Source organism: Anas platyrhynchos, chromosome Z, assembly GCF_047663525.1.
Source record: "Anas platyrhynchos isolate ZD024472 breed Pekin duck chromosome Z, IASCAAS_PekinDuck_T2T, whole genome shotgun sequence".
Lineage (NCBI taxonomy): Eukaryota > Metazoa > Chordata > Aves > Anseriformes > Anatidae > Anas > Anas platyrhynchos.
Window position 1 is genome coordinate 84,396,731 of NC_092621.1, and position 26,595 is coordinate 84,423,325.

General features: G+C 42.9%; 1 protein-coding gene across 3 annotated transcripts; it reads left to right on the forward strand.

Annotated features, from left to right (window-relative positions):
- The first annotated feature begins 883 nt into the window (after positions 1-883).
- On the forward strand, positions 884-24,738 carry FAM81B (family with sequence similarity 81 member B). Of its 3 annotated transcripts, none has more exons than XM_072031777.1 (8): positions 885-1,675; positions 9,484-9,727; positions 11,260-11,378; positions 14,895-15,003; positions 16,943-17,049; positions 20,739-20,871; positions 21,884-22,079; positions 24,441-24,738. In XM_072031777.1, the coding sequence occupies exons 1-8, from the start codon at positions 1,305-1,307 to the stop codon at positions 24,560-24,562; spliced, it is 1,401 nt and encodes a 466-aa protein (XP_071887878.1). In that variant the 5' UTR covers positions 885-1,304; the 3' UTR covers positions 24,563-24,738. The 3 variants fall into 3 exon arrangements, with proteins under 3 accessions (XP_071887879.1, XP_071887878.1, XP_071887877.1); XM_072031776.1 differs by having other exon boundaries at positions 891-1,675; positions 14,895-15,024; XM_072031778.1 differs by lacking the exons at positions 14,895-15,003; positions 16,943-17,049 and having other exon boundaries at positions 884-1,675.
- Positions 24,739-26,595: the final 1,857 nt, after the last annotated feature.

The window sequence follows — 26,595 nt, forward strand, 5'->3', positions numbered from 1 at the left end:
AGAGCCACTCAAGCTCCACCTAAAAGATAGAAAATAATATAAATTGGCCTAAGAGAGGGGGGATGTTAGGGAAGATACCATCGTTAGGACCATCCTGAGGACCTCCTGACGCCTGGGATCAGTCGATGAGCTGAGCCTCTCTTCCCCCCATTGGGATGCCTTTGGGTGAGATTTGAACACTTGGTTATATCATGTGTCTGCACAGAAACTTAGAAATCTCTCTAGAGTCTTTGTGCCTTTTAACGCGTTAATTTCCAGGCTGCGCACCTGTGTCACCTCTGTATTTCATGCATGCTAGCTTGCTTTTGCAGACAGTAACTATCACCAGTAATCCAAAGAACCTGTGTAACCTGTTGCTGTAATAAATTGCACTTGATTGCATTGTTCCTAGTCGTGATAGTTCTCATTAAATGTGACTAGAGTTAGGGTGCTTGTACATGTACGTTATTGGTGAATCTGTGACTGTGGTAGTTCAGTATTCTGAATCCAACCGGACCCCTAAAGGTTACTTGGTTACACCCCTTAAGTGATTAATCTGTTGTGGTTGATTTAGGATTTTATTTTATCAGAGCAGAGCTGCAGAGGGCTGCCAGGAGCTGTGGAGCTGTTTTGGCTGCCCTGCTGGAGCCACCCAGCTGGCGCTTCACGATTCTTTGCACTGTCACAGAAGGACTTAAATTCATTTGTAGGCTGTGTTCTCAGGCTAAAATACTGCCTGTGTACAGAGATATTTCCTTAAGGGCCTTTTAGCTTCTTACATATTCAACACTTGCTTTTGACATATGTTTGTAAAAAATCTCAGTCGTTTTCTATTTGCAGAAGTGTCAGCAAAAAGGAGGGGGACTACGTTTTGTGTTTTGCGCCTGGACATGCTCAGCCCTCTGTTGTGCCCTGCACATCCACGCTGCGCAACACAAGCAAAGCACCAGGTGATTTCACCAATACCTCCTGGTGCTGACAAGGAGCCGTGTAGGCACAGCCTATCCCTTACAACCCACCGGCATCCCCCCACGTGCAACACTTCACACGGAAACAGCAACCTGTTTTGGTTCTTGGACACCCACCTCTCTCACGCTGGCTGTGGCCTGCATTTTCCCGGCCTACCTGGAGATGCGGGTGATGGTGGGCACGCTCCTGGCACCACCATGACCAGCAGAACAGAAATATGGCTGGCAGAGGTGCCTGTGGCATCTTGCACAGCACCTCTGTGATGTTTCTTAGGGAAGCCATCTGCAGTTGTGCCAGTGTGCTCCCTGACTCACTCAGAAATTATTCACCCGTGGTCGCATGCTTCACTTGGAGAAATGACTCACGTGTTTCCCTCGAAGGACACCCCACTCCAGCGGAGTTTTCCTGGGCAGAGGCCAAACACAGCACTTAACAGAGCCACAGGGACTGCCAGAAACGGGGCCAAGCCCCCTGTGGAGGGGCAGGGTGGGAGGACAGCACAGGAGGGTTCACCAGGCTGGAGAGCCGCAGCCTCTAGGCCCCACCACGCATCCTGGGCAGGAACAAGAGGCCATCACTTGAGCAGGGCATACAGGACACACCGAGCTGCCAACCCTCCTCGGAACAGGAACCAGGGTTTCCTGGAGACAAGGGCAAACACAGCGCAGCCACCGCCGGCCCACAGTTTGCTGCTGACCCCCCTGCCCAGTGGCGACATGCTACACAGGCAAGTTCATGCGCCGAACGGGTCTGATTTCAGTGTAGAGCACTCTGCCCACTGCCAGGGGACAAGTGCCTCGGGGATGTATCAGCAGGCCTGTCTGTGGTTTGCTTTCTGCTCTCCTGAGCTGCCCCGTGAAGTTGCAAACTGGCTGCTGGCTGTCGGGGGAGGCTGTTCGGAGGCATTTGGGTGTTTGTAGCACCCTGGTTTCCTTGGCAATTGCTGCTGGAGCTCTGCCCGTGTGGGGTTAGGATTTGTATGACTAACTGTGAAGCTTCAGAAGAAAAGGGGAGAAAAAAAAATACCAGTTTCATCCTACAGGGTGATCCCTCGGTAGTGCTCAGTCCATGGTTTTCCTGAGACTCTGGGTCACTGCTGCCAGAGGGGAGAACTGCGTGCTACTGTGTATGTGTGCAGGAAGACCTGCTCTGCTGCTCTGCGGGTGTCTGTACATTTAAAACCCTTTTTGGAAGTGAGAACTTGCACACTAAAGTGCTGCTGCCTAAGCAGGTACTACACACGCAGTACTGACTCAGACTTCAGAATTACAGAAGCCTTTTACTACTTCTTTTCATATGAAGCGGTAACAGTGCACACTATCTGCCTTAATTTGTGCATTCATAATTCATGACACAGCACAGACAGTGCCCTACAGACAGACACAGTGTATTACAGTTATTTACTTGGATTTCTCATTAATAACGTTGAGAAAATGTTTATTATTCAATCTAACTTTTTTTATACTTTTTTTTTTTATATAAGTTGATACAGTATTGACAACACTGTTAGACATTTTTGGACAAAAATGTTGGTTTTGATAACACTGATGCAAGCATGGTGATTTTGAGAAGGTTGTGTCTGTGTCTCTGAGAACCAGATTTCTTCCTGGTATATGTGATTTTTGGCTATGATTATTTATCAGTATATTGCCAGTCTGGACATTCTCCTCTTTGACATGACCTACTGGATGTCAGCCAGCATGTTTTGCCGTGTTTACACTGCCTAATAAAACTTTCCACTGCTGCTCTTCAAAAGCAAATGTTTCTGCTGGATTGGCAGCCCTGGGATGCAGGGGCCTCACTGTTTATTTTCACAACGGGTACTGCCTGGAAAGCTGCACTTGTTCCTTGCTGGGTGATCACCCCTGCTGGCATCCTCAGCCAGACAAAGCAAAGATTTTTACTGCTGGATTTGAAATTTCCCTGGGAAATCAGCCCCGGTTCCACACAACGGTGGGTTGGGCAGTGCTCATTAAGGCTTAGGAAAAAAATCAACACAAACAGTGTCCTGCTCTGAGAAACATCCAGAATGGGTCATGGGCCTGCTGAAAGCCCCGTATCCATTTGATATCTCCACTTCTAGAGAGTTATGTACCTGTGTCACCAGCCTGCTGTGGTGATAAGAGCATGAGGGGAATTGTACCACTAATGGTTCAATGTTGCATGTGGTGGAGAGGCAAGGTTTCTGGCTCCAGCTTTTGAGATTTGATCCCATGCCAAAACATAGGTCAGGACCGGCTCCTGAAGGTTGTGTCCTGCGTGTGGCTCCTGGAAGACTACTTGATGACACATGTCATATGGAAAGTCCAGCCAGATGAGAGCCCTCGGGGTTTTACAACCCAGGGAGGCTGAAGTAATCTAGCTAAGGAATGAACCCAGAGGGCAGCCGAGGAGGCAGAGCTGAATCCTCCCATCTGGATGCTCACGTCCAGCACAGCTGCAGCACCTGTGCTGCCTGCAGAAAGCGCAGCACTGCACGGTCTTACAGATTGCTGCCCCCAGCGTCCTCTGTGTCCTTCCCCTGGCTTTGCTGGGCCATGGGAAGCACCGCACCACCACACCACTGCCTGCATGGCTAGAGCACGGCTTTCAGCTCCATGGCCTTGGTCACAAAGTGGATGGTTTTCCCAGAAAGTACCCACTAGCTTTCCCTGCTGCTACATGGTGTGCACTGAGCAGTGCTAGGCAGCATGCTCAACAAGTCCACACGGAGCTCCATGAGGTGAGACAGCCTGACCGCTGTCTCAGATATGGGAAAAGGCTGCTATTTTTTCAGCCTGGTTTACATAAATATTCAGGAGACAGATCTGGGCAAAGCAGTGGTCTGAAGGAGCCATTTGCTGAACTCCTTCAATCTTTGTCATGGCTTAAGAAGCTCCTGTCCGACAGATGTTATCAAGGAACTGCTAATAAGAGCATCAGGATTATTTCATTCATGACAGAAGCAATTAGGCAATGCTGACAAATCATTGCTGGTGTTGTTCTGCAAAACATCTGTTATTGGCTTTAGCAAGGAACACGCCTGGGGTTAATTTCATCAAATCCTTCACACTCACCTGCAATTCTGGTTGCCCACCCTTTGCCTGCAGCCTCTTCTCCCTGTTTCCCAGACAGTGCCTCTTGAGAAGCAATGTTGAAGAGCTGGTGACTGACCCCAGAGCCACCAGCCGTATTTTGGGATGGCCAGAAGCCTTTGGGAGCCTTTCGTGAGGGGTGGATGGGCTCCCAGGGTGGTCTCACACCTTCGCTCTGCTGCAACCCATCTGCTAGTGCTACAGCCTTGTGAGCTAGAAAGCCATCAGTACAGCCATGTGCGTTACCCAAATTATAGCCTCATTGAGCTGCCTTCATAATAATACATTCCACATTATTTCGCTGTACTTTTTATTTTGTGAGGAATTGCAGGCATCTCGGTTGCACGTTGGTTATTTAAGAGGCTGCCTATTCAACAGCTATGCAATTACATGCCTGTTTTATAGTCTCATTTCTCTTCATGCAGAAGGTTTAACAATGATTTATTTGATCAACAGTAGCAATGAGGTAAGTGCCCTGTAATGCATAAAACACAAATCAGCTAATAATTCATGGGGTATATAAATATATAATAATTAAAAATAAACTACTTGACAAATTTGTCCTCAGCTTGCCTGTATCTACAAGGGATAATAATTTTAGAAAAGGGACCTTAAATTCAGCATTCTGGGACATACATCACTAATTACATCCATACTTATAGAGATACCAGGAGATGAGTCACATCACCCATCATTTTGTTCAGCAGCTTACTCAGAGAACAACACAAATAAATTCAACTCACCATCTCGCAGCGTTCATTGACTCCCAGGTTAGAGTGCCTTGCAGGGTAACCTTGGTTATCACACCATAATTATGAAATACGAGGCCGCACTGCCTTGTGCAGGGAAGGCGTGTGGGAAGGAGCGCTGCTCAGTGCAGAAGAGCATTTGTGTCAGGCAGCTGATGGCAAGGAAGACAACTGCTATTAAGAGCTGAGTGATTCGTGCTGGAGTATTATCAGCCTCTGCAGCCTAGTAATGTGCTTCCTCAGGACCTCTGAGGCTCCCCTGGAGCTCCACATTGTGGTTAGGGATGGCAGCAGCCTCTCCACACCCTTATGGCTCCCCACCCATCCTACAGATGGGTTTCAGTCCCCGTGGTGAAGCAGTGCTCCTTTCTGAGCTGCCCATCCTGCCCGCCTCCAGGCCTTGCTCTGCTCCTGGATGGAGGTGGCTGGGAGTAGCCTCTGGGAGCAGAACCTTTCCCTAACCCCCAGCCTGACCCTCCCCTGTCCCAGCTCCATGCCATTCCCTCGGGTCCTGTCACTGTCCCCAGAAGGCAGGAATCTGCTGTGGTTAGACTGACACATCGTCTCTTTGTTTGGCACCAGGTAGCTTCTGCATAAGAAATAACACAAGCCCATATCTCAAAATCTGAGACATAAAGCTGGTAGGAATTCTTAAGATTTTGACACTTTTTTTTTTTTTTCTTCCTCCTTGCCTTATTGGCCAAAGCACGATGCTGTAAGCTATTAGCTTTAATGACTCTTCCATGAGGTCATCCATCTCAGGGCAGTGGGATCTCACAGCTCACTGGGCTCCCTCCCTCTGGACTCTGTCTGGAGCCGCTGCAAGCACAGAAGATGCTGTGGCTAATCCCTGCTGGTAGGAGAAGACAGACACTCAGAGACACAGGACCAGCATTGAGCTTTTTGGCATAGACATTTTTTTCCCATGCAGAAGAATGGAAAATGTTTATATTAACCGAGCTAGCAGGGAGCTTGTAAAGATTCAGATCAGAGTACTGCAACAACAGCTTCATATAATTTGTGATGTTACACAGTAAATTTCTGCAGGCTTTGGAAGGCTCTTTTGAGAGCTGTGTTTAAAAAAAAGTCTCAAAAAAAAAAAAAAAAAGAAAAGAGTTATGTCTGGCCAGATTTATTGTATGTTTCAAACAGTTCTTAAATCTGGCCTTGGTGTTTTCTAGCAGAGGTTTTGCACAACAGGTACCATCTCTGATTGTCAGAGGAGATGGAAAATTGCACTGCTGGGTTGGCAGAAGGGAAGGGGTCCCTGTGACACCACACGAAGGGCAGAGTGACCTAAACCAGAAGTATACGCTGCTCTTACCCCCAGCAGGTGAAAATTTTCAGGATGCGTAGCCAATGGCAAAGAGCCCATCAGCTATTATTGAAACTCCTCCTGCTTGGATACAGGCTTCAAAAAGACAAACAGAAGAGATGATTTATGAAATACCCACCTGCATGCAACAACCCCAGTTGGAAAGGAGCCATTTTTTCAGCTGTGCAGGATGCCTTTGCTTCCTCATCCCTGTCCTGAGGCTCCCCTTCCTTCAGCGAGCATCATGCTGCGTTTTGGCTTGCTGGGGAGGATGCACACTCACTGTGGATTTTTTGTTCAGATCCAGACATATTTTCTCTGAAGCTCCTGTCAGACAGAAAGAGCCAATTCCCTCTGAGCCACAGCCTTTGCAGGTCTCTGATGAATGTGAGAGAAATGAGGATGGATTGGCTCCTACCAAGAACGTTGCAGGTTCATGCAACTTGAAGGCATACATTGATGAGTTGCAGCCATGAAGTGCCATAGTGGCAGATTGATCTTTTTTCTTTTTTTTTCCTGACTGAGGAGATTACTCTAAGCAATGGCAAATTGATTAATTGCCCACGATGTCACATTTATAATGTTCCTCCTCTGAATTTTCATGGTATTTTCTTGCTTCCTCTTTCACTCTGAAGGCCACTGGCTTAAATTTGGCTTGCCAAAGTTAAATCTGCAGCTGTGCCATCAGACAAGTCTGTAATGTTCATTGTCTCACTAACAAAACAATGAATTTATGCTAGCAGCACAATACTCTCCTTTATTTATTTATTTTTCTTAATAAAACCACTCTCAGCCGTAACAAGAAGAAACAAAGAAAATCCAGGAAATACAGCATCAAGAAGTGTTTGCCTTAGTTGAATAATTTCCTTCCTGATGTGCAATGCTTCCCTAAAAGTGCCTCTGCGCTGCCTTTGCTTTCTGAGAAAAATGAAGTAGGAGAAGTTGCTCCACCTCCCAGCCAGTTTTCCTTCTTTTCATAATTTTTGAATTCCTTGGACATTTCAGAGAGATTTGAGGTGGCTTAGAGATCAGAATTTCCAGCAAGAGAATCAGGAGATGTGTAGAGCTGCAAATAACTCCCACTGCTGGCAATACCTGTGTGCTTATGGTCATTAGCCTTATGCTCTTGCGCTTCACCTAAAAGGCAGTACTTACCTTGTTCCTGAGCCCCAAGGGATGTGTTCTGCCTGCAGAAAGTGTCCTGACACCTGTGGGAGCAACTTCCAGGGTATGCAGTCCTTGGGATCTGAGAACCTTGGCTTCTCCACTCAGCGTTAATTAGGATTGATAATAATAATTGACATGTTTGGAGCGGTAGCTCACAGGGCTCGTTTACAGCACACAGCTCTCCTGAGGGAGATTGTTAATAAATCAAAGTGCCTTGGGCCTTCTAAATCCATGCTAGCTCTACTAAAGCAAAACAAAAGCAGAGCTAAAATTTTAATTTTAAGTTACAAGGCCAACAAGATTCTTAGCAGAGGTTAACTTCTATAAATAATGGATCTAAATCTCTGGTCAATCTGGCCACATTGACAGAGCACTAAGGGTGTTTTATTGCCCTTGTTATGTGTACAAGTATTTGAATGATGCGATGACATGTGATGGCCTAAGTTTGTAACAACAAGGAAGGTATTTATGGATGGTGACATGAGGTAGCTGCCCCAGTGCACACAGATGACAGAAGTACTTGAAGCTGGGGCCAGCCTGCTTGGGGTGAGACAGGGCAGCCCTTTTCCCTTTCCCTTTCCCTTTCCCTTTCCCTTTCCCTTTCCCTTTCCCTTTCCCTTTCCCTTTCCCTTTCCCTTTCCCTTTCCCTTTCCCTTTCCCTTTCCCTTTCCCTTTCCCTTTCCCTTTCCCTTTCCCTTTCCCTTTCCCTTTCCCTTTCCCTTTCCCTTTCCCTTTCCCTTTCCCTTTCCCTTTCCCTTCTGTCCCTTCTTTCCCTTTGATGCATTGTAACAAACATGATGCTTTTGAAAAACTAAGGGATAAACAGCTTATGGGCACTTCATCTTCACCCAGTGACTTCTGCTGTCATAGTAGAAGAGAACACACACAGCTTCAACTGCACATTTTGGTTTTTAGAGTTTTTATCAAGAGGAGATATAAATTATGTGTTCAAATCTGTTTTGCGCTTTATGGTTGCCAAAGGCTATGTGTATTTTAAAGTCTTAATTGTGCAGACAAATGTAAAGCAGCTCCTGGTACACATAGACACAAGCCAGCTGTAGAGCATCATTGCAGCCCATATAGCTGTAAAATATTTTGCAGAGTATCCTTGGGCACACTTCGGTCATTAAACTGTCATATTTGCATTGTGTTTATTGACTCAATAGGGCGGCTGAACTCTTTTCCCCTTCCCTTTTAAAGATTATTTTTACATTGGAATTTTTATTTATGTCAGTCTAAAAGCAGTCATCAAGAGAGAACCTGTAGGATCATTCCAGTGTGTGTTAGAAGATTTGTGAGGTCCTTTCCAACCCAAACCATTCTCTGATGCTGTGATTTCTTTCCCAACTGGCTAACTGGGTATTTTTTCCTCATCATTAAGCTAAGGGTTTTAGCTAAATTTTATGATGTAGGAGTATTTCACACAACACTGAAAGCATAAAAAATATACCATCGGCTTAAATTTAGGACATAGAACAACCTTCACTTTCTGTATAACATGCAAACCTGAGGTTCTACAGTAATTAAATTTCTCTGGCTTTTTACACAGCAGTAGCCAGTGGCTCTGGTTTCCCTCAAGCTCCAGACTGTTCCTATCTGCATGAAGCTTCATTCTGTACCTGTCAGTTTCAGATCCACCCAACATCCTTCCTCTCCCCCTCTCTTCTATATTTATATGCAGTTTCACTGGGTATATTCGAGCCCAGGACTCATTCCCCTGGGTTTTGGTGGGCGGATGGGGAGCAGGTAGCTGTAAGAAAACCATTAGGTGTGCAGACTTCTTTCCAGCTGGTAGGTGTAAGCACTGCAGGGGAACACCAAACCAAGGACTTGTGAGCTCTGCCTGCCTGCTCCAAGCCAGCACACATTTTGGGGACTGCTCTGCACCAGCAAAGTTTACCAGGCTGCTACCAAGGGTGGCCTCTGATTGTGCTTGTTTTTGCCTTAGTTTAAAACAGAGGAGGAAGAGGTTAAAATGAGGATCTCAATGATGATATGTTATGGAAGCACTGTGAATCCTCAGGCTTATGGGACCTCTCAGTCACCCTTCCTTCGCCTACCTTGCACATCATATCCCAGCCACTAACACCTCACCGGGAACTTTCTCTTCTAATCTAGCTTTATAAAGGCCACGCCATTGTCCTCACTGAAAAAAAAATGAATCCAGGTCCTTGGGCTGTATGCTTTTTTACCTAAAAGCTGCCAAACCCAGGCTTTCTGGTGTTCGCAGGAGAAACGTGTCCCCTGCTCCTGGTCCCAGAGACAAGTTGCGGCGGCTGGAGGAGAGGCTCTCCAGCCAGGAGAGGACCACGGCCTTCCTCCTCCACCAGGCCTTCCGACTCAAGGACGACATTGTCTCCTACCTCCAGGAGAGCACAGGATATCAGCACAGGGAGACCGCTGCCCGGCAGCTGCTGGAAAACCATGTCCAGACCATTGCAGGAATGGTTCAGAAGCTCTGCCAGGACATAGAGGTAACACATGCTGAGGACTATTCCCGTGCTAATGCTAGGGAAAATGCTAGTTTCTGTGCATCTCTAATGCTGGCTTCATGGGCAGAAAAGTCCTTAGCATGAGCATTGTGTTTTAGGGAAATTCTGATTTTTCTCACGTAGTGGCACTTACAGTTCCTGGCAAAAACAGAAGGGAGGGGAGTAGGAGAAATAAGAAACACAATTGTAAAGTAAAGCAAAATAACAAGCAGATTAATGAGTTTTGGGGTTGCTTTCCTCTAACTGAAAGGTTCAGATTCCGTTTGCTTTCTGTTTTGTTGGGAGTGTGGGAGACTGAATTCAAGAGAAATGAGTAAACTACATTTTCATCTAACATAGAATATGAAGGCTCAGATTTCATTTTACTTAGATTTATAGGTGCAGATGCATCTATAGGTTACATAAATTATGTATGCAAACAAAATCAGATGTTGAAACATTTCACAAAGCTCAGTTAAAACTGGGATGAAGGATCAGGTCACACTTTGAACTGACTGACAATTCTGTACTAGGAATACATGTGATGATTTATTTATTTATTTATTCTGACTAAATATGTTTGATTATTTGTGGTTATTTGACAAATTTATATGTGTAATTTAACAACACTTTTTGGCTTTTCTTCTTGGACAAAGGTGTACAGTACAAAAACATGAAATAGAATGAAATAGAAATAGATTCATGAAATAGAATTCTCAAGAGATTTTTTTAATCCTTTGAAGAGTTAAATGTCCTCCAAATGCCACTAAATTCAAAATTTTGTTTTTCACATACTTGCAGAAGTATTTGACATGTAGTGCATTTGTCTTATCAAATATGAAATCTTGGCTCACCTGAGATCAGGGCTGTTTTATGAGAAAAACACCCAAGATGTTATCAGCTTTCTTAGTCTAATCGTTTTCCATGGTTGTAAATCACTCTTATTTAGGTCCTAATCTCAGGTGTGTGTTTGCTTTGTATGTGAGGATTTGTTGTGAGGCTGTGAGGATTTGCTGAGTGTAAATCACAGAAAGCAGCACGGTGAGACCTGTCAGTCACAGCCACCAGAGGATCAGTACAATTTGGGAGAACTGCTCCAGGCATATAGCAAATTAGAGCGGTTGAGCAATGACCATCTCTCAAGCATTGTAAAGAAACAAGGGGATCCACAGGAATGTGACTGGCATACTCCAAGTCTTCCTGAAAGCAGGAAGAATATCCTTCAGAAAAAGGATATTCTGCTCTGGGGAAGACACTGGCATGCTGCTGCCACAGGAGAGAAGCTGAAGATGGGGAAACACATCCCTCTGCCACAGCTGGAAAAGCCTGCTGCTGCATCAAAGTAATTAGTGGAAAATGGTCGCAACCTTAACGAATTTGGTGCGTCAGGGAAGAGACAAGCATTTGTGCATCTATGGCACGGGTGGGAGGGATCTGTTTGACACTCTGTTTCATGTCTGACCCTTATTTAAAAACAAACAAATAAATAAATAATGTAGAAAGCCCATAGTGCATTAAAGATCTTGAATTTACAGGTTTTGGAGAGGCAAATAAGAACAAGGGATGGTGCCACAGCGCAAACTAATTTTGCTGTTCAAAGCCTGGACCATAAACACATCCAGAGTCTTGGAGACCTGCGTGGAAGAGTGGCAAGGTAAGGAATAAACAACAGCCCCCTTTTTCATCTCTGTTAGTCAGCTTCTGCAAAGCGAGTTCAGAGCGGGCATGAATGTACTTTGCACTCATATCTCCATTTTAGTGCCAGATCTGTGCTGTGCATTGTCCATGTTAGTAAAATTATCAAGCCAGGGGGGAAAAATAACTATGTTGTCCTGTCTCATTTTTCATCACACACTTAAGACTGTAGAGAATTTATCCTTCCCCAGTCTGGCTAGCCTTCAGCTGTTGTAGTTGAAGCCTTCCTCTTGTTTCACTAGGAGGTGGTGTAGGGTTCTTCATTTCCTCTCTCCGAAGGTGGGGCTTTCTGAGCAAGCCTGATTTCTTTCTTTGAAGGTGGACTTCCACGGGTCATTTAAATAATATGATTAAAACAATGAGAAAACAAAACTCTGCTGTGTGATATCAAGGGAATACATGGATTAGGAGCTCTCTAAACCAATATATTGGAAAAAGTTGCCTTTAAGAAAGAAAGTCCCTTGAAGAACCAGCATGTTTCTAATGTTTTTTTTTTGCTTGTTTCTCCAGAGGCCACTGATATGCTTTTCATATAAAATCACTACTGATGATATTTGTAGATAACACCAAATCATCAGTTATCAGAGAATGTCCTGGATCAGGGGCCATGGGGGCTGGTTTATAAAAAATGCATTTTATAAACCCATTGAGGGAGTGCTCCACTCCTGAATGCTCCTTGAAAAGTTTGGGGAGTGTGTTAGGTAAATAACTGACTGTGAGTTCTCACAATGAAGCAGTATCAGAAATGCTAGGAATATGGTCTTGGGCCAGAGATCAATACGGAGATTTTGATAGCTCTGTGCTTGGCACAGAGATTAGTACTAGAACGCTGTGCTGGGTCCAGAGTTCCCTTTCTGAAGTGAAAACTTGATGCAGTGTAAAGAAGAACCAGGAATGTAGTGGTGGGATGAGGAAAATTTCTGGCCAAGACAAGTACACATCTATGTATAGTTTCTAAAAATGAAAATCCAGAGATGTCTTCATTTCCATGTATAGCTACTGGGAGAACGAGAAAAAACTCATAGGGTGCTGAAGGCTGAACTACTCCAAAACTGATGAAGAAAGGCTCAAGAATCCAGAACTAGAAGCTGAAGCCACAGTTGGCAGGAAAATAGAAAAAAAAAAAAAAAATTTTTTTTTTTTTTTTTTTAACCTTGTGGCTGATTCACATTGGAAGGAAGTAGGAGGAGATCCTGCAAGATTTTCTTTCTCTTACTGTTCTCAGATTCAGATGGGCAGGCTTTACAGACAATATGCTTTTGGCACAGTTGTAATATTCAGCATGTGATGTGTCTCACTACTCTTTCCCAGCATTTCCCTATTGCTCATGCCAGGTGCACTGAGGCTCACTCCCATTTTCTGTGCTGGATCACTGGCCTGCAGCAGAAAAAGCAAACACATGAAGGGAGAGCAGGAAAAAAAAATCTGGAGAGACAAAAAAAAAAAAGGCCCACTTCCACTTGCACAAAATAAAAATCCAAGCAGAATAACAAGGAGGTGGGGCTCCTCTGGGGACCCACAGCATCGCCCTCCATGAGCTGCCTTCCTTGGCCCTCCCTGTCCACATGCAGCCCTCACCACGGGACAGGAGCTGCTGCTATGTGGGCACTGGCTTTGGACAAAGCTTTACGGGTGCTTGGTGCAGGGCAGGATCCTAAAAGACACAGATGGAACCACGTGTTAGGATTACCATGAAGTCAACAGCATCATCATCTTTTTAGGATGAAAGCTAAGTCTTAAGGTCCCATTTATGTTTATATGGTATATGTGGGTTCTTCATGTTTCTTCAGTCTCAGGATAAGCAATTGCTGTGTATAGCAAGTACAGCCCAGAGTGGCTGCAGACATAAGGTGCATACATGCATTTCACATTTTTTTGAATTAATAGAAATCTTCCCACTGCAAACTTGCAATGACAGTTTTCCTATTGATTTGCAGCCTCACCTCAATCCAAGAGTATCTAGGATGAAATAAAGCTTAGTGGACCAATGCTCTTTCTCACGGAAGATGATTCTTCCCCATTTTCTGCCACATGTAAAGGATTAATGTGGATTAGCTCTTATAATTCAATTTGTGTCACTCTTTTCTCCCTCTCTGTCTTTCCCTGAAAGACAGATGAAGACCTCTTGCCAAATACTAGGGCAGTTGTCCATTGACTCTGAGACATTCTGACTGCATTTCTACACTATGTAAATATTGATGTGTCAAATAGCAGCGACTGAAAAAAACCAGCCTTCAACATCATCAGCTAACATCTCGCACCAGCTATATTTTTTATTTGTGTTTAAATTCGTAAAATATATTGAAACAATAATTCCTTTGGGAATGGGATCATGTATTAGAGCAACAAAAATAAGTCAATCAACTGAAAAAAGAAAGCACCGCTTCTTATAAATATTGACTGCTTATAAACACTGGCTCTTTTCAGCCTCACCCCATTCACTGCAGGACTCAAGCCACCAAACCACAGCAAGGCACAGAGCTATGCCGTGCACAGCACAGACACAGTTCATGGGGAGATGGAGTTTGGTGGCTACACCTCCAACGGGGTCCCCGCTGCTCCGACCCTGGCGCATTAATCCCACACTGCATCTCCAGGGCAGCCTCATTCCATCTGTGCATGTACAAAGCCTCTGTTATCTGCAGAAGCTTCTTCAATTTGCTTGATGTGAAGGCACTGTAGGAGTGTCACAATATCTCAGCATCATCAGGAGATGACAGTCTATTTGAACTGCCACAATTTCTCTTGACATCCTTTACTTGTCAACAGCACTGGCTTTATTCTGTGAATTATCCTTTTTGGAGGATAATTCCTCTGGCATTTTAAAACTTAGCTGTTTTTGTTATTCAATTTCTTCTTCTTTTTTTTTTTTTTTTTAATGTTAAGAGGTGCAGTGCTTTGTGTAATGCACACACTGAATTGATTAGGATATTTGTTGCCATAATTTTGTTTCTAATGCTGCTCACACTGGAGCTTGCTCCTGGGGGGGCACATGTGCAGGGGGGAACTCTGTCACTCCTCTCCTCCCAGAGGAGTGGTGCAGAAGCACAAGACTGCATCTTCTTGCTCAATTTGAATATTTTTACAATGTTATGTGAATATTTACAAATAAGCTAACAAAATAATCTTCCTCCTATGGAAAACAAAGAAAAAGCATATATGTAAATATACATGTATATACATTGTGCATATGCAATATGTACAGGTGCAATGAAGACAGAAGCTGAAAAGGGAAGATCATTGAATTTTAGGCATTTGGCTATTAATCAGTGCTGTTACTCTCAAATCCTTTATTTGTCTACTTCACACATGACAAGATATTTTTGTGAGTGCACCTGAAGGAGTTTAAATACAAAATGACAAATGCTTCCTATAAAACAGAAAGGTTTTTGCCTGTGGTGGCTCCAAAATTGATCTTCCCCAACACTGTCTCTTCTCACATGTCTCCATGCAGATCTCTTGTCTCTAATTGCAGATGCGAGGCAAGTATTGCAAAGCTATCAGGAGACATCAGCATTATCAGGCATGAGGTCCAGAAGATCGATAAGGAGATTTGCAGCCTTCACTCTACCCTCAAGTATTCTGTGAGTGGCTTTGAGAAGATGGTGAGTGCAGAAGCCCATGGTGAAATACCTGAGGAGTGGTGACTATGGGTATATGGAGAGCTTCCTCTCCTCCTCTGCTGACCAACATTAACAATGGATACAGTGCTTATATGACAGGATTATTATTTTTTTAAAATACAAATTAAGTAGCCTTTTTAATAGATGTAGACTAATAACAGATAATACAAATATTATAGGACTTGGGATACTCAGATCATTAATGACCCTTTACAGTTTCTCAACATAATTTACAAGACCCTTGAAAAAAATCACGACGCTCTTTTAAGTGCACCTGGAAAGTTCAGCTGGTTTTCCTTCAGTTTTAAGGTGGTGGCAGGAAGGTATCTAACAGCATCTCCAATTCCATGTGAATGTTGGCAGTATCACAAAAGGTTTTGAAAATACAACGTTGAATTTTTTTTTTAAATTTTTTTTTCTACATAAAAAGCATAAGCCAACAACAAATAACAGCTGTTACTGCATACAATTCCTCTGAACCAGTCTCTTCTTGTGACAGGTTCTCTGCACCCAGTAGCAGTTTTAGATCCTCTGACAGAATCAGGAGCCTTAGCAATAAAATTTTGCATGAGTCCAACTTCACAGGGAAGTTTGGCTTTCTGAGCATGCAGCATGACACACTCCTCTGCTCCTGCCCCGAACTAAATGTTGTCTGTGCCCACTGGGACTGAGCCTGGGAGCAGGTATAGGACATTCAGAGCCTCATGCACTTGGTATCCAGTATAAAGTCATTATCATGTTTTGACTTCACCTTCTGCTGCACAGGACAAGTTCCAGTCATTTTGTACCTTGCCTATCCATGCATCCTGTTCTACAAGTTAAAATTACCTGTGACAGTTTAAATGAAGGTATTTTACCTGGAATTCTATTATAAGACACTATTTGGACATCTGTCTCTTTGAATACATGTAAAAATGTTCTTCCTTCCCGGGAATGGGGAATGGAGCATGTGCATGTCAGAGTCATGTGCAATGGTACACAAAGCAGCAGAGACACGAGGCATGATGCTTTCTCAGGTGAAGTGGGAAAAGTTATTCTCATGTGACTGCAGGACAGAAGCAAAGGAAAGAACTGAAAAAAGAGCCATATTCTGTTGCAAAAAAATAAGGTACCAAGACAGCGTAATGAGTCTTTGGTGGCAATCTTTTGACATGGATGTGCCACAGCTACCAAATAGTTGGGGGCATCTTCTCACCAGGGTGTTTTCTGGCCTCATTTAGTGTAAAATCACCGAGGAACGATGCTGGGATTTAGCATCCCCTCTAAATTATTAATAAATTGGGGAAGGCAGGCTGAGTCACAAGCCCATCGGGTCAGACTGCCTTTTGGGATCAAGCATCTGCATGCAGCAGTAAGTGCCGTGGCCCAGGCTGTGCTGCTGAAGCTCATGGAGGGTGAGGCCACGCAAGACATGGGTTTCTGGTGGATCCCAGCCTCCTGCATCACTCTGTCCTACACCTTCCAAAAGCATCTGAGCATCCAGCATCCCTTTACATAGTGGGCACGGCCTCTGTGTCACCCAGAGATGCTGACTCTCCTCCCTTCTCTGCTCCGGGTGAGACGGAGCCCAATTGGTGTTGGATACAAATGTGCACAAAAGATAAATAGGTGAATATCCCTGAATTTAATTGCAAAGTCCATCTCCACAAAGACTTTGACATTGGTCTTGCAGCCTTGGTGACTTTGAGCTCAAGTCTGTCTTTGCTGAGTGTAATTATTTGTGAGAGAGTTCAGAGCTCTTCATATTAGCTGTTTTTTTTGGTTTGATTTTTTTTGTTTGTTTGGTTGGTTTTTTTTTGTTTTGTTTTTTGTTTTTCCATTCTTGCAATCATAATACATATTTAAATATAAGTTCTTATAGTCTGGCTCATAAAGGTGTTCTCTGTTGAATTCTCATTAGGTAATGCAGCTATTAGGCAAGATAGAGGCTTCCAACCCTGATCAAAGCTCAAATTTAAAGACAGTCCAGGGAGATCAACATCACAAATTGCAACTTCTGGATTTCAAGTAGGTGATGGAGGGTTTTTCATTAATGTAATTCACCCTAGATTCTTTAGTATGATGAACAGGTTGCTATGAAACAGCAAAACTAACCCATTAATTAACATCCATTCAAAACACTACAAGAAGGTTAATGAAGATCTATGCTATAAAATAATGAAAATACATAATGAAAGTACATTGTCTTGCAAGCTAATTGTTACAATGAGGCACTAAATGCCACCTTGTAAGAAGAAAGGTATGAAACCAATTACCTCCCCATGCTTAAAAGAAAGGCACCAAATACAAAGACGCTATTTACCATTATAATTGCGGCTAATTTGTGACTTGCCTAATGCGCAGAAGACATTTTCTTTATGCATTTGCTCAGTTTGCCCATTTTTGAGAGAGGAGCCAGGGGCGGGGGTGCTGCTGATGGAGGGAGGTGGCAGGGACAAGCAAGGGATGGTAGCCAAGGGCTGAAGCAGGTGCATAGCTTCATGTGCCCTTGGATTTGCAATTTACTGTTTCTTTCTTATGAGGGATATTTCTCCTATTCTAGCTGCAAAAGTACTTTCACAGTGTCATTTTGAACCTGATGAGTTTTAGAGAAGAGGGAGCGCCATTGAGGGATGCAATGAATGAAAGTATGCAGCATCCATATTCAGGACAATGCAGAACAGCCCAGCATTAAAAGCAGAACCAGCACAAGTAGATGAAAATTTAATTATAATAATACTGCAATAACAGTATTTCAGAGGGAATAGACCCACTCCTTAAAATGTTGAGGTATTTGAATGATGGTTTATGATTTATCTGAATTGCATTCAGAGTTAAAAATATGCTAGAGCTTTAAATGTAAAAATGTTCCTGTCAAGAGGAAAGGAAAAGAAGTAGGGATCAATGGGGAAATAACAGATAAAATTGGGAATGAATTAAAGTGGGGAAATAAACAAGGAAGAATTACAGAGGGATGGAGAACAGAGAATATGAATCAAGACAAAGTGAGAGGAATGGGAAATAAAAACAAAATAAGAGGGAAAGAAACAGGGAACAATGCCAGAAAAGAAGGAAATCGGAAAACTGAATTGAAGTAAATGCTGAGATTCTCAAAAGTTAATTAGAGCTTGCTGAAACTGTCAACAGAAATAGGAAGCTGAAAGGGATGGCTTTCAAGGTCCTGAGATGTACTTGCAGTCGGTCTTTTAACATGAAATCCAAAAGGCTTATTTATCAAAATGCTGAGATTCTATTCCAGTTAATATCATATTTAATTAAAATAGCATGCTCTTTGGGAAATATGTCTGTCTTTTCCCATATTGCACCTTTAAAATTCTACCAGATTTATGCTTACTTTTTAAAGAGCTGAAATTAAATTTAACCTCTTTTGCTGGAACAGACTAGAGCTTCCACTTGCACGCTGGCATGTTTAGATCAGCTTGGAAGCCCAGAGCTGCCTTTTCAGCTGACACGCAGCTGTCTCCAACCAGCAGTTTTTGCAGTCTGGCAGTTGTCTTGTGGAAGTGCAGACTGATACTATTACTGAGAACCTGATGAATTTTTAAAGTGTTTCAGGACTCCCTAGGTAATGTGGACCTTCACCATCAGGGGACTGGATGCTTATCTCTCCAGGCCAGTTAGCTTAGGAATATCTGTACTATCCATAGCAAAGCCAGCTCACTCATCAATAGATTTAGTCTCATGCATGCAGATTTATTGTAGCACTGCTGGAGTATGCTCCTACTAAATATCCACAAATATCCCTTTATTAATATTTCAGGGATCTGCTGGACCAGAGACTAAGCAAATCTGTGGTCTCTCTTGCTCCCCTGAGATGTAATTGTGTGAGCTCCATGTGGGAGGGATGGCAATTTAAGAAGCGTTCCAGTGGAGCAAAACAGGGTGCTGCTTAACCACCACGCTTTTGCCACATTTTCCAACTTGCCTAAACACTGGTCTCAAATAATTCATTTTTAAGTTTAAATCCTTTTAATTCCTTTTTTTTCCCAAGTTCAGAGCATGCAGAACAAAGTCACAGGCCAACTGCATATCTTACTCCCCACACAGAATTTGATTTTTAACCTTTGAACAAAGCTGACCATCAATAGTCATACGTGCTTAATTCCACTTTACCAATTAAAATGATATCGATCAATTTTTTTCTTCAATAATGCTAACAAAACAGCATCATCGTACCTTATTTTATGCCTCCGGGATGAAAATCAGTGATTAACTACACAAAAGGTCTATCTGACGACGTAGCAGCCCAGGTAGTAGTGGCTTTGATTGAGCCCTAACTCCATCCCTACCACCCCCCTCCAAAGCAGGGTTCAGATGGCAACTTGTACTATTCCAGCCAGGTGGCTCGCTCTGCTAGGTCTGAGGAAGGCTCACTGTACCTCTCCTACCCACCATAAACTACACAGATCAAACAGTGGTCTGTATCACCAGCATCATATCACAATATCATCTTATTTTCTCAAAAGCAAAGGCTAGTACTCCAGGAAGTAAAGTGTGTGCATGTTTGCATATGCATGTAAGGGCTATAAATGACAAAAATCAATATTTCAAATTTCTATTGTTAAAAAAAAACAACCACAAAACTTAGAATTATTAAAATGAATAATAAACTGGCCTAACAGCTGTTTGTGTACACGATCTCAGTAAGACACTATCCATAGCAAACAAACTGCAGACACGTATCACTTAGGGAAATTCTGTCATCATTAATTTGTTTCGTACATTTACACTGGCTGCTGATGGTAATTATCGCTTCATTAGACTGATGCAAAATTGTTATCAATCCCTTGCTATAAAAAAACGATTTCACTCAAAGACCCTTTTGAGAAGTGCTATTAAGTATTACAAGTACTTTAAGCATGAAGTCTGGTTATAAAATCCTGCTCTTTACTGTTGGTTTCTGCAGTGTTGCCAAGCAGTTGATCCGTAATTCAGCCCAAGTAAATTTCAAGTGGTCACAGTTTGCATGAAAGAATGTGTTAGGAATTAATACCACCACATCAAATTTTTCTGTGAACTCAGGTCACCTGCATAAGCAAGAAAATTTAGATGCATGACTAACCTTTGACCTAAATTCACGTCTCGTCATGGCTCATGTTATAAATTACAAGCTGCAGCATGATAAAAACGAAGTCTAAAGCATACAGTTCTCTAGCCTGAGGGCTTGTATATTTGGTACAAGTGACATTTGTTGGCTCCTCTGGCCTGCCATGTCTCCAGGTGCTGCCTGCACTGGGGGGGCCTTCAGATTTCTGTCCAGCTGCTGGTTCAAAGGCAACCGCATTGTGTTTGTAAACTTTTACTCACAAACTTCTTTGATCCTTTTGAACTTGATTTTCAAACCACAAGGGGTTTGGCTGATCCCCCTGATGCTCAGCTACAAAGATGGTGTCCAGTGGGATAGTGTCGTTTCTTCATGCAGTTCAAATAAAGATCATTCAAGTCGAAAATCCACATTTTTCAGCCCTCGGGTATTTTCCTAAATTAGACTGCACTGGATAAATCACATTTTGGCACGTATGCACAACCTCCAAGTTAAGGATTACTAAAATTACTGAGCTTAGGCCTTCGTGGGAAAATACCGAGGAGGTTTGGAGTAACTTGATTTACTCAAATGACTCAAGACTCCCCCATAATACTGACTAAACCTTAAGTCTCATTGCTAAAAATAAATAAATAAATAATGATGATTTCAGGTTGACAAGCATTCTAAGCGACTTCAAAGATCAGATGCAGCACCAGCAGAAGTGGACAGAAGCGCAGCTGACACGCTCGGAGGACCAAGCCCAGCACAGGCACCAGCTGCTGAATGCCATGAAGGAGAGGCTGGTAAGGCTTTCCTCCACTGGGAGCATCCCCTGGGCAGGGTTTGGGGCTTGTCCAAGTGGCTTTTTAGTATCTCTGACAAAACTCCCAGCAACCTGGGAAATGCACTTTTCCTTGGTTATGGTAACTCTTCCCTTTCATGTAACCCCGGTGTACCTAAGGCAGTGGTTTCCTGACCCAAAACGAGCACCAGTGCCACCACTGAACATCAAGTTTTTATTCATTGACAAGCTGAGAATAGTAAGGGATCTTCTATGCAAATTCTGCCTGGTTTTAAATATAGACACCCCATCGCCATACTGCGGTTGGTATATTAAAATGCAGCGAGTTTGGATTCCGCAGCAGCAGTTAGCGCTTGGCACAGGACCAGTGCCTTTTAATTAATTCCTCCACAGCTTGAGAAGCTTTCCCTCCTTTGAAATATGCAGTTATATGCTCAGCCTCAGAGTTCAAAACTGATTAAAATATGATCACCACGTCTCAGTGCCGGGATGAAGAGAGCTGATCAAAGACCACATTGAGAACAAGGAGAGCATTTACTGCTGTGTGAATGCAGTGCTGTGGAGCAGCCAGTGGTCCTCTGGGCATCTCCTCCCTGAAAAAAAACACAGCTCAGCCCCCAGGGGTGCCCAGAGTATGTTGCCAGCACCACCCCAAGCCCTGTTCAGGTTCAAACAAGCCTGCCATGTTTGCAGATACCTTCCCTGAGAGGCATTGCCCTGGGCCTACAGGAGTCTCTGAGCCACAAGACCCAAGGGTTTTGACCAAAATAAATGAAGAAATGAAATAATAAAATCACCTCTGACCTGGCCCAGCCCTTTCCCCTGTTCTAGTGTGCTGGGGAGGAGAGGATTGTCATTCCCTCCGGGGTACCAGAACTCACCTGCACTCCTGCAGTGCTGTTACTCCTGGGATGAAGCAGCAAAACTTGACTGGAGTCAAGGATGCCAGGTGTCAGGTTAGTGGTGGGCATACTGAAAGCACCTTACCGTGAACTTCTTCTCTGCATTTAAAGGAAGCAGCAGAAAAGAAAATAGACGAAAAGCTTCTGCTTCTGTCACTAAAGCTAGAACAGACAGAGAAACCAGAGGAATACAAACAAGAGTTGAACCAGATGAGAAGTGATGAAAACAACCTGCACGCAAGAATCACCAGATTTGAAAGACAGATCTGGAAGGAGCTTGAGGAAATCCAAAACGAATACAGATCAGGTGAGAATGATCTTTAACGTAGTTCATTTTTTAAATAAATGTGTACAGTGACTTACTGCTGCAGAAAATACTTTCTGGCAAAGGGAGAAAGACCTTAACAGGACTTTCTCTCTCCTGAGCCCCAGTTAGCGAGGTGTCATTTCTAGGTGTCTGGGTCAGCCCACCTGCACCGCTGGCAGCCAGCACAACATTCACACACAGCTGCTGTCTTTTCCTGGGGGTCTGATGGCAAGGACACTTAAAAGGCAATTTCACAACCAGCTTTCCAAGTATTTTAGAGTACTTATTTCTTCCACTCATGGGGTCACTAACCTTAGTTGGGAGGTGCAAGTCTTGCCTTCTCCCACAGGTCCTGCTCCCGTGAATGTGTTTGATGATCTCTATCATTTCCATCCCTTATGCCCTGCTCTCAGCTAACAACAGCTGGAGAAAGAGGCCCCTGGATGTGTAACAAATACCCTCCATGGGCCACACTTTACACAAATGAATGGGGAAGCATTTGGGTAACACTGCTGAATTCACGGTGGCTGCTTCTTATAGTATGTCCATCTCAAACGTAATTCTGAGAACATGAGCACTGCACCAATCTGAGCCGATTCTGGCTGTTCAACCTTCAGCAGCAATTAGAAGTCCTTTACCTGGCACAAAGCACAAGGCTTTCAAAAGGACAATTCTGCCTGCCATAAACTATCCTGCGTCGCTCAATCCATTGCAATACCATCTACTTGCAGCTGATAATGGAAACAAAATGGAAATGTCAGGTTATCTGAAAAATCACTCAGCCCATCTCTGCAAGGGAACAGATGGCTGAAAGTCATTACACAAGTGCTTCACATCTTACATGTTCTCACTTGAAACTCAAGCATCTGGTTCTCATCTCCAAAGCTGTCTGTGAACTAGGACCCCAGCTCCTTCGTGCAGTTCCAATTCCTTCATTTTCCACAGCCCACCTATGAGCCTGGGGAAGAAAAGGCCACTGAAGAGGTGCAGAGCAGTATGAAGGGCACAGAAGCAGCTTATAAATGGTCTCAACAGCTGCTTGGGCTTTAGCACAGATCAGCATCCTGGAAATCAGACATGGTCAGAATTTATGAAATTCTAAGCCCTATGCAGTGATTTCACTGAACGCTATCTAGTGTGTAGCAGTGTCAAAATTAATTCATGATAAACAAGTGTTCAAAAAGAAAAAAAAAATAAGGAACTGTCATGTTATTGCAGGCACTTTTAAAAAAAGAGCACAAGAATTAATTTTATATGTAATATAAAATATTTTATCCTTACCTTTTATATTTTATAAAAGTTACCTTTCAATGTAACTTGAAAGGTACTGCAAAACGGAAACAGCTACCTAACAGCAGCTTAATTTTCCATTCTTTACCAACAATGTTTAATTGTACTATGGCTCAATAAAAGTGCTTTGTACTTCTGTTTTTAGAAGAAAAAATAACTGCGTCTGCACACTCCCATTTCTTTTCTATAGCTATATACAAAGCACACATGGCAAGTGAAGCTGAGCTCCCACTCTCCCAGCTGTGTATGAAAAAACAGTGCCCATCTCAGATGAAACGTAATTTTTATTCATAGTGGCTATAACTCTGGGAGATTCATGACACAAACCTTGCTGCCTGCAGGTGGGCAGACTGCACATCAGCCGTGCCTACATCTGTTTCCCTGAAATTGGCGGTCTTGCCATTTTATTGCCTTCGATGTATCAGCTGGTTATCTGATGGCAGATGCTGAGTTTCTCTCAGTAAGATGCCAGGCCAGCAGAAATTGCACAGCTGGCTACAAGCTGTGGGGCTGTAAGATGGACAAGATGGGTAAGATGTGCTGGGCAAGCACTTAAACCCAGTCTGCAGACTCCAAGGGTGCTGCAGAAATGTGGTCACTCACACATACCTGTACTTCAAGGCACTGCTACCAAGCACATTGACGGGAGTGTCTGATTCAAAATAAGGACTGCAAACTCAAATATATAAATAAAATAAAAATCAGTGCTCAGCAGAAGACCATTACACTTCAAAAGCTAACAGTACCCTTGGTTTTAAACACAGACATAGCATTTTCTTAACTCCAGACCATAAAAATGTCAGTTACAGTTTACTTCTGTCATGCTTGGCATTGTCCAGTGCACTGGGAGATACTAATCCTATAGCAAGGAGTTTGCAACCTAAGCTGCTAATACCTGTCTGTGGTATTCAGTAAAATGATGAAATAAATAGGTTGGGTTTAATGTGCTCTGAATTACACGTGGGTCAGAAACCTCTGCAAAGGGAAAAAAAAAAAACAACAACAACACAGAATCTCTTAGTGTATTGAAAGCAACCACTATTTAATTAATTGTTCCTATTCTTCTGCCAGGATTTCAATCTATTCATGAGTCTCTGGAGCTGCTCAAACAAATACAGAACGCAAAGCTGAAGCTTGAAAAAAAGAAGATGAAGAAAGACACTCAAAGATACAAAGCGAGTGACCTCCCATGAGAATTAACTCCAAAAGCAAATCCTTATCAACACTTGCAGGTGCTCTCTCCAGCAAGAAGCATAGCTGGATTAAAAGAAGCAGTCTTTAGACACACCCACCTTCGTTTCCTCCTGTCCCTGCAGGATGTTCTTGTGACTTATCACATTGTGCAGACACAAAAATAGCAGCTTATACCAATTTCACAATAAAAAGTACATGATTTTCTAAGGATTGACTTTAGAATTCTGCAAGCAGATTTCATACAAAGGCATTCATGCTCTTTAAAGGACTTTAAGAAACCTATTACTCAGTCCATAAGCAGCGTTAGCCCCATCCTGCCATAAGCTATATTGGTTTTAGATTGGTGTAAACATTAAAATCAGCCCTAGCACATTCCTCCAGCTCCAATGTGTAGGTAGTAATAACATCCTGAAATGTGGCATGGTACTGATGCGTGACTTGGCCTGACTGTAAGAACTTACTGGATCATTAAAAGTAGCTAATAAATCAGGTACAAGTGTGATAAAATGCAAGTTAATTGTTAGCAGATGCATTATTAAGAAAGCTTATTTCACATCTCTTCTGTTTCACTAAATGAAGCGGTGGTTAGCAGTATAGTACTCAAAAATGTAACTGACATCAGAAATTTTGCTTTACTTAAAAAAACAAACAAAAATACAAGAAAAGAAATCTGTAAAAAAGGAAAAAAATTGGAGTAGACCAAAAGGAACATATCACCCTGATTTCCCAACAGATGCTAGTAGGAGCTCTTTAGCAATGAGGCAAAATAAGTCAGTCGTGGTGCGACTGCAATAGAAAAATGAATATTTAAACTGTAACATTTGTTTCCCGAAGGCCTAATGCCATCCGTCTCTAAGAGAAGGAAATTCAAGAAGACCGAGATAACCTCCTGTCTCAAGGCTCTTGTGCTTCTTGCTCTACAGAAGAAGAGGTTTCTCAAAACCACAGATTCCAGGTGGCTTCTCTTAAGATGCCAAACCTGCACAGCATGGTTGCTGAAACTGAATTGATGCAGTCAGTAGGGAACCCTACTTCAGCAATTAATCATGTTCATCCCTGCTGGGAGAAACTTTTAACAAAGTGTTAAAAGCTTCTTCAGTAACTAAAAAGTCCTAGAAAATGATCACTTCTTGTAAAAAACACAACAAACAAACAAACAAACCAGCAACCAAAGTCACAATATTTCTGCCTTTTCACTGAGGCCAGACTTTTCTGAGCAGAGTTTTGGGTTGATCTGCATTTGTCACATTTTCTACGTGCAGCAGATTGAGGTATTGTGTATTCATATTTTAGTGTCACTTCATATTCTGTCCATTTACGGGTACTTTCCCTTCACTGTAGACTATGTATGGGGTCTTAAAGTCTTTCAGTGCAGTCACAGCACAGCAAGACATTTGGTAAAGGGCAGTCTCACAACCTTCCTCTACTTTGTTCTAGCCACTCTTGCAATTTTTCACCCTTGTACCTGTCTGCCAGAGAAGCGGTAGTTGGTATGGCTTGGTGTATTGCCTCCACACTCTGTACCTTGGCTGCTGAGCAGCAGCAAAAGGAGGAAATGCAAGGTTACTGATGAATGTGTTTCTGAAAGCAAGTGATGTCAAAAATCACCCAGGAAAAAAGAAAAATAAAAAAGACAACCTTCAGAGTCTAACCCTGGAACAGAGGAAAGGACAGAACTATTACTACATGTTTCCTAATTACCTATTCCTTCATGTGGGAATATGCAAAAACCAAATGTTCCTTTACCTAAATACTGATTTGTGTGATTCTACTAGAAGGGCTCAGGGGTACAATTATAAATTAAGTTCATACAGGAATATATATTCAGAGCATTGCTATTGTTTGAGTGACATAAAGGAATTGTCTCAGTATTTATTACAGCTTACTGTGACCAAACTCAGAACGATCCCTGAGAACAGTAAAAAGTTATTTAACTGTCAGTTGTCAATTCAACAGATAGCAAATTATTTGGGAGAAAAGAATAGCTAAGTTCTAGACATCCATGACCACATTCAACTGGACTGCAAGACTG